Source organism: Eupeodes corollae, chromosome 2 (assembly GCF_945859685.1).
Source record: "Eupeodes corollae chromosome 2, idEupCoro1.1, whole genome shotgun sequence".
Classification (NCBI taxonomy): Eukaryota; Metazoa; Arthropoda; class Insecta; order Diptera; family Syrphidae; genus Eupeodes; species Eupeodes corollae.
The window spans coordinates 135,403,191-135,416,018 of NC_079148.1; the positions used below are offsets into that span (position 1 = coordinate 135,403,191).

At 30.8% G+C, this 12,828-nt stretch overlaps 1 protein-coding gene across 10 annotated transcripts in view; it reads right to left on the minus strand.

The window, feature by feature from the left end:
* Window positions 1-311: 311 nt before the first annotated feature.
* The window catches only part of LOC129946703 (PAN2-PAN3 deadenylation complex subunit PAN3), a 122,702-nt gene continuing 110,185 nt past the window's right edge, over window positions 312-12,828 (minus strand). For all 10 annotated transcript variants that reach the window (XM_056056978.1, XM_056056980.1, XM_056056977.1 and 7 more), the window contains 4 exons: window positions 7,607-7,743; window positions 7,348-7,539; window positions 7,114-7,276; window positions 312-6,903 (listed from right to left, as the gene is read on the minus strand). In XM_056056978.1, the coding sequence (XP_055912953.1) occupies window positions 6,793-6,903; window positions 7,114-7,276; window positions 7,348-7,539; window positions 7,607-7,743 (603 nt within the window). In that variant the 3' untranslated portion in view covers window positions 312-6,792. The remainder of the gene's footprint in view (window positions 6,904-7,113; window positions 7,277-7,347; window positions 7,540-7,606; window positions 7,744-12,828) is intronic.

A 12,828-nucleotide genomic window follows, 5' to 3' on the forward strand; every position in this document is an offset into this window, starting at 1 on the left:
CCATCGAAATGTGAAACACTCAAACACGGTTTCAGCCGAATTCTAAAAAACTTTATAAAATCTCTTGATATAAGTGAAAAGCATTTTGTTTTTTTTTTTTTGAAAATATTTTGTCGATTTTATTATTTTTTTTTACAATTATTTTTCACACATTTTTTTATTTTTTTGTTTGGATTTTTACAAGTTTTATAATTTTTTTGTTTGTTTTTTTTTTTTTATTTTTATTTTATTTTACTCAAAGAAAAAATGTTTTTTTTTTTTAAAGAAACAAAATTAAAATTGGAATTTGTTTGTATGTTTTTGTTTTGAAAAAAAAAAATCACATTAAATTGTTTCTTTCTTCTCATGGTTTCGTTTTCTGTTTTACTTAAATAGAAAAATACTAACAAACATTCTCTTTTACTGCAGGCTTGACTTGGCTGAATAGTCTTTCTTTAAATCAAAATATTTCTTCTTTTTCTCTTTTTACAAAGTTGAATTTAAATGAAAACAATAATGAATTTTTCCCTAACAGCAAACTTATCGTAATTTTTAAATTATTACAAAAAAAAAACATTCTTTTAACTTAACAATAATAGTTTTAAAAAAAATCATAAAAATAATAAAAAAGAATCTCTCGCTGCACAGCTTGTACGATATTTTGTATTCTGTTTTTGTTGTTTCCCTTTTTTTTAAATTTTCAAATCAGAACCATACTTAAAAAAAAATCTTAAAGCTAATAAAAAAAATAATAAACTTAAACTAATTTTTTAACTAAATTTGTTTTACTTTTGTTTTCGTTATTTTTTAAATGTTTAAACAACTTTTTTTCCGCATATTTTGAACTCTTGAACTCGTGTCTTGTTTCATTGTAGTCTAATTACTATCATAGTTTTACAATTTATTTGCTTCCCATTTGATTTGTATATTTTTTTAGTTTTATTTTGTTTTGTTTAAAAGAAAATTAAATATATATTTTGTATATTGCATGGTTATAAGAGATATTTATGGAGATAAATGTGTGGATTTTAATTTTTGTGTTTTTTTGTTTAATAAAACTTTCTTTTCTATAAATATAACAGGATATTTGATATGAGTCCCATTTGTATTTCCTTTTTCTTATTTGTAAATAACATTTTTGTGTGTTTTGAAAAAATATTCTATACACAAAATGTAAAAAGATTTAAAACTCATTAAATATAACATTAGCACAACACTGGACGGTACTTTCAAAAATTGCAGCAGTTTCTCCAAAATATTTTCTATAGATTTTCCTAATTTTTACTCAGATTTTTGTCTTTTTTGTATACTATTTGGTTTTTATAACAATAAAATTTCTTTTTAAAAAACATTCCCGAATCCAAATCACATTTTTGTTTGTTTTATTTTTTTATTACATTTTTCTTTCTTTCGTTGAGCAAAACTTATATAATTCATTTTATGTAGCAAAATATATTTTATTGTATGTTTTTTTTGTTTGTTCTTCTTTACATTTTTTAACAATTTTTGTTAGGAAATCTGTAGAAAATAAGGATAAGTTTGGGATAAAATTTATCCACACATTTCTCCAATTAAAATAAAATATAAGAAACACAAAAAATGTGAATAAATCTCTTTTATATTTTTTTTAATTTCTATTATTTATTGTTTTGTGTTTGTGTTTTTGTTTCATTTTATTTACCAAATTGTTTTTTCATAAAATTTGAAATGCAAGGTTTTATTTTAGTTGAATGTTTAAGAAGGTTTTAGATAAATTACTTGAGATCATCCATAATTATTATTTCTTTCTTTTCGAACTCTTCTCCTCATAAGTTTAAAATAAAACATAGATTAAAACACTCGTTAACTGATTTATAAAATATTAATATACTAATTAGAATTCTCAGAAACGAAATCTACTTTCATACCAATCATCAATTTTCTCGCAAAAGATCTGAGACAGAAAATATTTGGTAGTTGGCCAATTTTTATAAGAAAAAAAGAAGTAATTCTATGCTATTTCTCGAGAAATTGAGTTAAGTCCATCTTATTTTTCAGTCGAGAATATCGAATACAAAAATAAAAATACAAATTTATTAAATGAAATTTTTAAAAATGTATAAATATAAAAATTATTAAGACTTAGTTTTAAAAAATGCAACATTAATTATTGACTCAATCAGAACATTTTGAATGGAAGTAATATTCCAACAAAACGTTGTAGTGTTACTTTTAAAGCCTTTTGCAGACGAAACATCTCTTAAGGGGGTCATCCCATGTGATGGGTTAAAGAAATCGATTTTTTGTTTCATAAATTGCTAGTTTAATATGTCTAGAATACGGTAGTCAAGGGATTTTTCAAAATTCGAAGTTGTTTTAAAGATACGATAAAGAAGATAAAACAAATAAAGGAGTCGGTGCAAAAAAACCAGGTAAACTTACAGATAGTTATTCAGGAAATCTTTAATGAAGGTTTTGAAGGTAATTTGAAAGTACCCATACTTATGTGGAGAAACGTGATGAAAAGCGAATCTCACGTTCTGAGCGGCGCATAAGTGATGCGTTTAAACAAGCCAGAATTGATTTAAGAGCTGAAAAATCTGCTTTGAAAGAGTTTCAAGAAAAAGAAGAAGGAATACTCTATGAACCAGGCATCGCCGATTGAAATGTAAATCGATATTTTCATAGTTAAGAGGACTTGAAACTTTAAACGAGTTCTTCTCAAAACTGTGTTTTTCAAACTTTCCTCCATCGTATATCAAAAAACGGCTTGACCGAATGACTTGAAATTTGTTTGGGTCGGACTTAGCACATGTAAACAAATGGAATGAACTATCGACAAGCAAAAATTCCAAAAATTTCGATTTTTTTATAGCAAAAAAAAAAAAGAAACGCACAATTCGTGACTTTTTTTCGAATGTCTCCCAAAAGTCCAATTTTGGTATATTCATTTGATGATAGTTCATTCCTTGCATCTAGGCTTACAGATTAGAACGCCGTTTATTTTTTTTTTGTTTTAGATAAGCCGGAATCGTGGAGGAAGTGCGAGCCCATTTTTTCGAGGTGAAGTTCTTCTCACCGGTGTAACTCGTGTTCTTTACAATATTTTTAATTAAAATTTTATATTTATACTGTCCAACTATTACCCTGGTTACAAGAGGAGATCGAGGAATCAAATAGATTCGAATTGAGATTTCGATCCAGGTATATGGTGCCACTGAATCGAGGAATCGAATTTAAATGGAATCAAAATGACATTTGGGTTTTATTTGTGTGTGTACTGCTACGTGAAATAAATTCTAAATTTTATAACAATGCTCTCAACAAAAAGACGAGCGAAAAATTTAATTCAGCTTCGAACCAAAAATACTCCATTTAAATGGAGTATTTTTTCTTAGAACAAACAAGATGCAAAAAACTTATCGTACGCACACAAGCAAAACCTCACACACCAATAATTCGATTCCCTGAATCGGGGGATTCAGGTTTACAAACAAATTTTCGATTCGATTCATGGCGCTAAATCCTGATTCAATTCTCCTTGTAAACGCGGTATATGCTAATAAATGAAACTAAACTTAATAAAGTTGTATCTATTTACTGGTCTTAAAAAAATCCTAAAAATTCCTTAAAATACAGGCCGTACCATGGGATTACCCCCTTAATTCACTATTGTCACTTACAAATTTAATTTTAAATTAGACAAACGGAAAACGGTCCGTTTGTGCATCGTAAAGATTAAAAATCAACGAAAGTTTTGGAACTCCCTGGGATCCATCATTTATATGAAAATACATGATTTTTTGAATTAAGCAACATTGAAAAGCTACAATTTAAATTATGAGTATAGCTTCCGATTTCTAGAAGGTTAATGCTATGTCTGAGTAGTTGCTAGGTATGAGCTTAGCGAAGGAAAAAATAAGTATGTGGAATAGAGTTTACTCACTGGTGATACCAAGAATCTAAAGAAAAGAAATATTTCTGAGGCCTTTAGAAGACTTATTCGGATTGTTGTTTGTACCATAACAGAAGTAATTTCCCTAACGTCTGCTTTAAATCACTATTTTATTGACTATTCAGAATATGATTGTGATTAGTCGAAGTATAGTTTTCCGTCGGCTTTTTTAGTAACTCAATATGGTCGTCAAATATCTAAACAAAAATTTCCCTGGATACCTTTGTCATATAAGTTAGGGGTTTCGTTTCCATCGAAATATTTTCGGGAATTGTTAACTGTAAATAATAATGCCCCGACACAAAAAAATTCCCTAAAAATTTATATCCCAATACTGATTTGCTTCAAAGGGACATTTTGATTATCGTTTATGTTTCCAATGTTCAAAATTTGATTGGCAATATGAATTTGTCTTTTACGAAATGTTTTGTGTGAAAAAGGCCTTAATATTGTCAGATTTAATTTCAATTGACATAGAACTAGCAAATGGAGATGTTTTGATGAAAATTTGTTTCTGCTCATTTGCATCTTCTCCTTTAAACACAACATACTCCGAAACAAGAAAAAGAGCGTGTAGTACACCCTCTAAAGTGTATTACATTTTACAGAACAACTTTAAAGAGCGTACAAATTTGTTTTCACAAACGATACACCGCCGCAGCCCTATCATGAATTCCATCATAATCGGAAATTTGTACGAATCTCGAAAAACTGTATCATGAAATCCGTACGTAATGCAAAATTGTATGAGATTTTCCACTACGAACGGATTTCATGATACAGTTTTTAGGGATTCGTAAAAATTTCCGATTACAATGGAATTCATGATAGGGCTGAATAATCCTTATCGCGGTAGTCATTGAATCAAAACGACTAACAAAAGAAAACACGCGTTTCTGGAGGCGACAGTTGACCTTCCAGTTAAACTATTTTCACTAAATTGGAAAAAAGGATGAAGTTTGAAGAGAACACCATATTTCGCTTCTAGAGCTTGTCGTTTTGAAAAAAAAAAACAACAAAAGTAATAAGGATGAATTTAAATTCATAAAATTTGTAGTGTTAAGCATTCATTAATTTCATTTTAAAAAAAGTTCTCCAGCTTGGGAAACCTTACCCCACAGGCATTTCATATTCTCTAACCATAACTTTAAAGGGGCCACCTAAATGGATTTTAAATTTGATTTTAGTTCGTTTGGTTAGAAGGAGTTGTGTAGTGCATCAGCCGAAAACAACTCTTTGAATCCATCCCCTGAAAGTTGATTATAAGAGGAGTAAGTTGGTTGAGCTGAAATGATCAAATTACTACTTTGAATTTTTCAATTGGGATTGAAAAACAGCGATTGTAAATTATTGAAAAGCTCTTACTTTTGTTCTTCTGAAATCATATCCAAACATTTTCCTCTCTTTCATTATTTTTTGTTACTGTTTAAAAAGTAAAAAATAAAAAATAGTTTAATAGTTTAGTTTTCCTTAAAACTAGTAAACCTATGTCTTCTAATATCAGCTTACTTTTAATTTTACGCCAGTGTTTTCATTTAAAAGAATTTATAATAAAATTGGTAAAATTGATAAACTTTAAAAAAGTTAAAATTAGCATTGATAATGATGTTTCAAAAATCAGAAATTCTTAAAAAATTAAAGTTTTTTTTTACAATTTGATATTTGTACATTCTAAATTTTAAAAAATAGAAAAATAAACAACAAGGAGAAGAGTTTAATAATAACTACTTTGGACACCTTAACAAAACTTCTTGCTCTTTACAATGTTTCAATTAGAATAAAATAAACTCTAGCGCATGTAAACATTTTTTAATGACACAAATTTCAAACAATATAAAATATAATTTTTGTTTTATGTTTATTCTTCATGACTAAATAGATTTTGAGTTGGAACTAGTTTGAAATTAAAAGAAAAATTACAATTCTTAACATAAAAATGCTTTACAAACAAACAAAAGTAGAAGGTTAAGTTTCATTTTCTTTGGAATACATAATTTTAGAGGGCCCTGTTCTTAATTTATATTAATGCGCGTAAAGGTGGTTTTTGTTTTAATAATTACAATAATAATTTTCTCGTTTAAGATGTAAACATGTTTTTTTTTTCTCTTGCTTAAAGTTTGTATTTATTTTTGTTTCAGTTTTATCTTACTGCAGGCAAAATAGATCAACAAGTTTTATTACATTTTTAATTGTTTTAACATTCAAAAAATAGTGTGGTTTTATTTAGCTCGTTAAGTCTTAAAGAGAGAATCATTAAAAAAAAAATAGGAGCTGGAGAAATTTTGAGCGCATTATTCAGCAAACGAATTTTTAACACGAGCCTTCTGCTATTTTTAATGTATTTCAATTTGTTTTCTGTCAAGATGGAATATTAGAGAGAAGAGAGGCTGAGGCGCTCTGAGAATAATTCCACTCCTGCTTGCTGATCTCTTCATGATACATTTGTTTTTTTTTTTTTTTTATAAAAATTTGTTAAATTTTTGTTTCGTGTAAAAATACTTTTTTTTCTGTTTACAATTTTTTGTTTTGGATATCAAAATAGGAAGAGACAATTTATTTGTGTTCTGTTGATGTTGTTTTTTTTTTAATAAGTTTTTAACGCGTTTTTGACAGACAGAAATTTAACATGTTTTTGTAAAAATAGTTTTGTTTTTTTCTGCATTCCTGTTTTTATTTTTTTTTTGGGATTGGATTTTCCTGGAGATAATATTGCATTGACTTTTTTTTTTAAATTTTAATACACTTTTTAGCTTATATAACTTTTGTTGTTGTTTTTGAAATTATCATAAATTTGCTTTTGGTTCTTAAATTTGAAGGGGAAGGGGAGAGGGAGAATTTTGTTGTTTTTCGGGAGTGATGTATAATTTGGGAAGCATTTATTATGTGGCTGCTTGAGCCACCAATTCGGCAAATGAATTCTCAAGACAGTTCTTGAGTTCAACGTAAGTGACAATGAGAACGGATTGCTCATCTCGAGACATCAATTGGACCTGAAAATTAAATGTTTGTGTTTTGTTTAATGGCAAAATATTAATCAAACATACAAATTAAAAGAAGTTTTACTTTAGAAAGGAGACTAACTTAATTGGTTTTCGTGGTTCTAGCTTTTGAATAATTTAGACATTTTAAACCTTCAAAAAGTGAAAATATTTTCTAAACTATTTTACTACAAATAAACAATATTTTTGTTTATTACTTACTTTTTCCAATGAACCAGCGTCTAATTTATTTAGACACTGAACAATATGTGCGTGATCTAACCATGGTCGACCATCTTCGGTGATGGAATGAAATAAATAATCACGGAATAGCTTTAACATATATCTATCACCAGTCTCTGACCATGTACAATCCAAATTGAAGCTGAAATAAAAGAAAATTCATTAAAATAATGTTTGCAAAGAAGAATCTGAAGAAAAAAAATATTAACTTACTCTGGTCTCTCATTAATGCAATTTAATTTAACCAATATCCTATAGAGGCGACCATTTTCCATTTCTTTAGATAATTCATCCTCTTGCATATCACACTGGCTCTGTAATGCATCCAATTGTGTGTAGAAACGAGCACCAATCATTGGCATCAAATCAGTCACTGAGCGTCTTTGTGTGGTTGTGAATAAATATCTAAGAATTTAACCATTTTAATAAATATTTGTTTAAAATTTTGTATTATTTTGTGAATAAAACGAACACTATAAAGTTTCTTAAGTCGGACGAATAATGTCTGGAAACCAAATCGATGCTGTTTTGTACACTTTCTCTTTGAACAGATTGTAAACATCTACAGGCGAGTGCTAGAACTAGTCGGCCAAGAGCTGTGAGGTCCTCCTGCAATATTATATAAATGTTCATATAAAAAGCTTATAGATACATAAATTAGATTGACAGTAAGTAGCAGAGTTCTAAAAGTAAAAGGAATAGACTTAATTTTTTTGTTTTTCAATTCTGTAAAACCAATATTGACAAATTTATTTCATACCAGGACCCTTCAGACTGAATTATGTCTTAACAATGGTCGGCAAGATACTAACAAGATAAAACCAAAACAATTCATTTTTCAAGGATTAAGTTGTCCGAAATTCAAATCACAACTTATAATTCAACATTCCGAAAAATTTTGAGAAAAACTGAATTGACTGTTTTTTACAAAAAATAAAAACCTAAACAAAAAATTAATAAAAGTTGGTAAACATTAATTTTCGACTCAAACATCTTTTCAAAGCTTTGAGATATTAGCTTAAAACTACTTTTATTTATTAAACAAATATTATTGTCAACATTCAGTAAAATTTTGAGAAAAATCTAATTTAGTTTTTTTTTACAAAAAATAAAAACCTAACAAAAAAACAATACCAAAACTTGGTAAAAATTTACTTGCGACTCAAATAGCTTTTCAAACATTAAAATTATTGTGAAATTATCAGTGTGGGTCGCATCACAGCTTCTTTTTTTATAAACAGCGCACACTAAAAAGGTTTTGTATACATTTAATATGCAAAAGACACATTGTGGGCATTAGGAAAAGAAGGAAGAGTTGGATAGGTCGGTGTACATTGATTTTGAATTCCTGAACATTGCAATGATAGGGAAAGATAGAGCTTGGGAAGGCATTCCACATTCGCATAGTACGGCAAAAAATGTATCTCTGTACTTCATAGTACGGCCGAAGTTGGGCTGAAGGGTAAACTGATGGGCATTTCTATAAGCGCGGGTATTACGGTTAAATTGTTTAAGGGGAGAAATGCAACTGGCTATTTAAGTCCGTTAAAATAACGGGAAAAAGCGTGAGACAAGAAACTTTAGTGACTTTATCGAGTTGATGATGTTCATGTCACCAATCAATTTAAAACCTCTTCTTTGAATACTGTGCAAGAGGCTTAAATACGGTACTGAAGCACCAGACCAGAGACGAGAGTGAGTTGTATTCTAGTTTCGGACTTACATAGGTTTCGAAGATTGTAGCCAGATCAGACGGAGAGAAAAATTGCTTGCACTTAGACATCTTGCGGTATTTTTGGCGTCATCGCGTATGTGATCGCTCCATGCACATTCCAAGGATGTCTAGATTTTCAGTTTCGTTGGTACAAGTGCCACTAATAGATAGTGGCAAGGAGGGTATATCTCGCTTAAACGATACAAGACAGCATTGGGTTTTCGAAGCATTACATTTCACACGGTTTTTTATTCCCCATTGTACAATGCTGCAATTTAATGAGCTTATCATATTTTGCCGTTGCAGTTCCACTTCCGAAGAGGAGGTTTTGTGAGTCTGGAAACGAATATAAAAATCTAAGAGTGCTATCGTCCGCGAAACAATGTATTGGATTAGAAGTAGCAGACAGGAGATCATTTATAAAAATGAGGAGACAAAACGGAGCCCTGAGGCACACAAGTATTTGTTTTATTGGTTTCAGACTTGAATCCGTCTAAAAGAACTTGAATTGAGCGGTTCAAAAAAAAAATGTCTAATCCAACGAGGAAAACGTTCGTCAATACCAAAAGCACGCATTTTTGATAAAAGAACAAGATGCCAGGCTTTATCAAATGCCTTCTAAATATCAAGTGCAATAATATTACTTTCTCCAAAACGATGTAAAGATCTGTTCCACTGTTCGGTGAGATGAACCTTGAGATCACCAATGGACCTATTGCTACGAAAGCCCTTTTGCCGGTCATTAAGAAGCTTCCGTTCCTCAAGAGACTTCCTAAGCTGATAATTAATCAGATGTATATCGGGGATACCATCCGGACCAGCGGATTTATGAATGTTGAGATATTTTGATATGTTGCTTTTGATAAGTTTTGACACTTGAGATTCGAGAACATACTGCATAGGGACAGTCTAAGCCGCACTGCTTACGAAATAGTGAATTCATATGTTACGAACCGACTCTTTAAAGTACGGTAATACCAAAATTACTCCGAAATTATGAAAACTAAAGACGGTGTACCACAAGGAAGTGTCTTAGGACCAATACAATAAATAAATGAAAAAATAATGTTATGAACAAAAAACAAATGAAACCTTGTAACTTGTAAGTGAATTACAAATTAGGAAAGAAGAATGAATTGTCGATCTTTTATACATAGGTCCTGATTATCCGGTGGATCTACTACATTACTCGGTACCGATTAAGGAGAGTATTTTGAAGATTTCCATCTTATAAAAAAAATTGACTGTGTCAAAATGTTGAAAGAGCTTCAATTAAATGCTTTCATGGTGCAGGAGCTTAGATATTTACAGTTTAATTTAAAAACGCTGTATAGAACCTACATAAAGCCTCTAAACGCAAAAATGCTATTTATAAAACTTATGCAAGGTTGCATACTCCCATAATAAGCTGAACCTGTTTTGAGGTTGCATAGAGCCTACATTATTGAAATTAAAAAGAAAACAATAATGCCTTTTCATTTAAACTCGTTTACAAATGATTTTAATAATTTAAATCGCGGTTTACCAACTCCGAGAAGGCGGAAAGTTTATAAAAAATTGTTCAGCCCAATGAACCTAAGAAATGAAGAATTTAAACAAAATACAAAACGTTTGTTCATTAAAATGTCAACAAGTTCTCTCAAATACGGGAGTTTCCAAAGATGGTTGGGGCCATTGACTGTACCCACATAAGGATCACAAAAGTATGTGGAACATCAGGCCAGAACTATTTATTTAAACAGAAAAGGGTACTACTCGTTGCATATCCAAGTAGTATGCCACGCATGCCTAAAAATGAATGACATTGTTTGCGGCTGGAGAGGCAGCACTCACGATTCACGAGTTTTTAGCGAAAGCAGAATTAAACAAAGATTTCATGATGGGGAGTTCAACGGTCGTCTGCTTGGGGATGGTGGGGACCCTTGTACCAATATCCTCTTTACCTCCGTTTTGAATCTTCGAACGGATGCTGAAATAAAATACCTACTCGTAACACGGTGGAAAGATGCTTTGGCGTATGAGGTGCTCCTTAGAAAATGCCAAAACAACTATTATAGCCTTAGTAGTTTTTCATAACTTGGCAATAGACATAAATTTGACATAAGCTTTGCACGAGTATAACTAATATTTATAGCAGAATTTTTTGTAAATGTGAATTTTCGCAACGTTACATAGAGCCTACATAAATTTTAATGCACTGTATAACTAATCATCTGTTTATCTAATTCTATTAAATAAGACGGTTCAAATTTTATGTTTACGTACAGTAGCGAGCAAAAAAAATGCAAACAGTCATACCAAAATCAATTATTATTGCTTTATCTTTCGTAACGGTAAAATTTTGTTTTTCCGTTTCGGATATGTGTACCCATTGTGTAGGCATTCTGTTTATAATAGCAATATGTAATTGGTCTCTCTCTAGTGTTTGCAAATTTACATTTAGTTAGAAAAACATAATTTTACTGAGAGCGAAAAAAATGCAAATGGCAAATATGACTAGGAAGGTAGGTACATAAAATGTATTCTTTGGTTTCAATTAATTAGAATATGCAATTAATAGAAGCAACTATCGATTGGATGCAAGAAAGCAATAATTAACGCTGCTAACAACGGAAGATTAATGCAGGATATCGCTTTGGAGTTTTGTGTAGCAACATCAACAATATCGCGTATTATATCCCGATATCGGGAACAAGGGGATATTAATCGCAAAGTGGGAAGTGGCCGTCCACGCAAAACAACTTCCAGATTAGATCGTGAGATCATAAGACAGCTTAAAGTTAATCCCTTTAAAACTGCAGTGGAAGTTACTCAGGACTTGAATGAACATTTTGATGTTAACGTAGGGGTACACACAGTTAGGCGACGATTAGTGGAGTCAAAACTGTATGCAAGACGACCAGCTAGAAAACCATACATCAGTTCCATCAATAGGAAGAAACGGCTAGATTTTGCAAAGCGCCATATGCATTGGACAAGTGAGCAATGGACAAAAGTTTTATGGAGTGATGAGAGCAAGTTCAACTTGTTCTCGTCAGATGGCATTAGGTATGTGCGAAGGCCCCCGGGACAAAGGTACAGCCCTAGATATCAAGTTCCAACAATTAAACATGGGGGAGGGTCAGTAATGGTGTGGGGTAAGCAATTTAAAATATTCATGAAATCAAATTTGTAGTTTGGCTTTTTCAAAGGCTCATTTTCTCGTCAAGGCGTCGGCCCGATTTGTCAAGTAAGCGGCCGGATGAATGCCCAAATGTATAAGGGCATTTTAGAAGACCATATGCTTCCACATTTGCGGACGAATATGCCTGAAAGCAGCTTATTTCAGCACGACAACGACCCAAAACACACCAGCCGTTTGGTAAGAAACTTCTTAGAAGAGAAGAGGGTTCATGTTTTGAACTGGCCAGCACAATCTCCCGACCTCAATCCCATAGAGAATTTATGGGATCATGTAGATCGGGATATAAGAAAGCGAAATTATTCAAATTGTACCGAGTTGATGGAACAAATAAGGACTGAATGGGAACAAATACCTGCGAGCTATTTGGTGTCGTTGATTGACTCAATGCCTAAAAGGTTACGCGCCGTTATTGCCAATAAAGGTTTCGCAACAAAATATTAAAATATTTAAGTACAAAATTTCTTCAAAAAAGATGAATAAATCCGTTATTTTTAAAATTTTCCACGAATTTGCATTTTTTTTGCTTGACGTAAAATCCAAGTTTAGGAACATTTTTTACAATTACTATTTTCATGGAGTAAGATTGGGTAAAATTCAAATCTGTTTAAAGAAAAAAATTAATTTGAACATTTTATGCTAAATTTCAAAGTATTATAATCTAAAATGACTTAGTTCTTGCTAAAGATTGTACCAACTTTTTCGGTTGCATTTTTTTTGCTCGGTACTGTATATGTTTGTTCAATAAATTTAGGACGACAGATTCGTAAAGAGAACAAGAATTAATTTCAAACCGTTT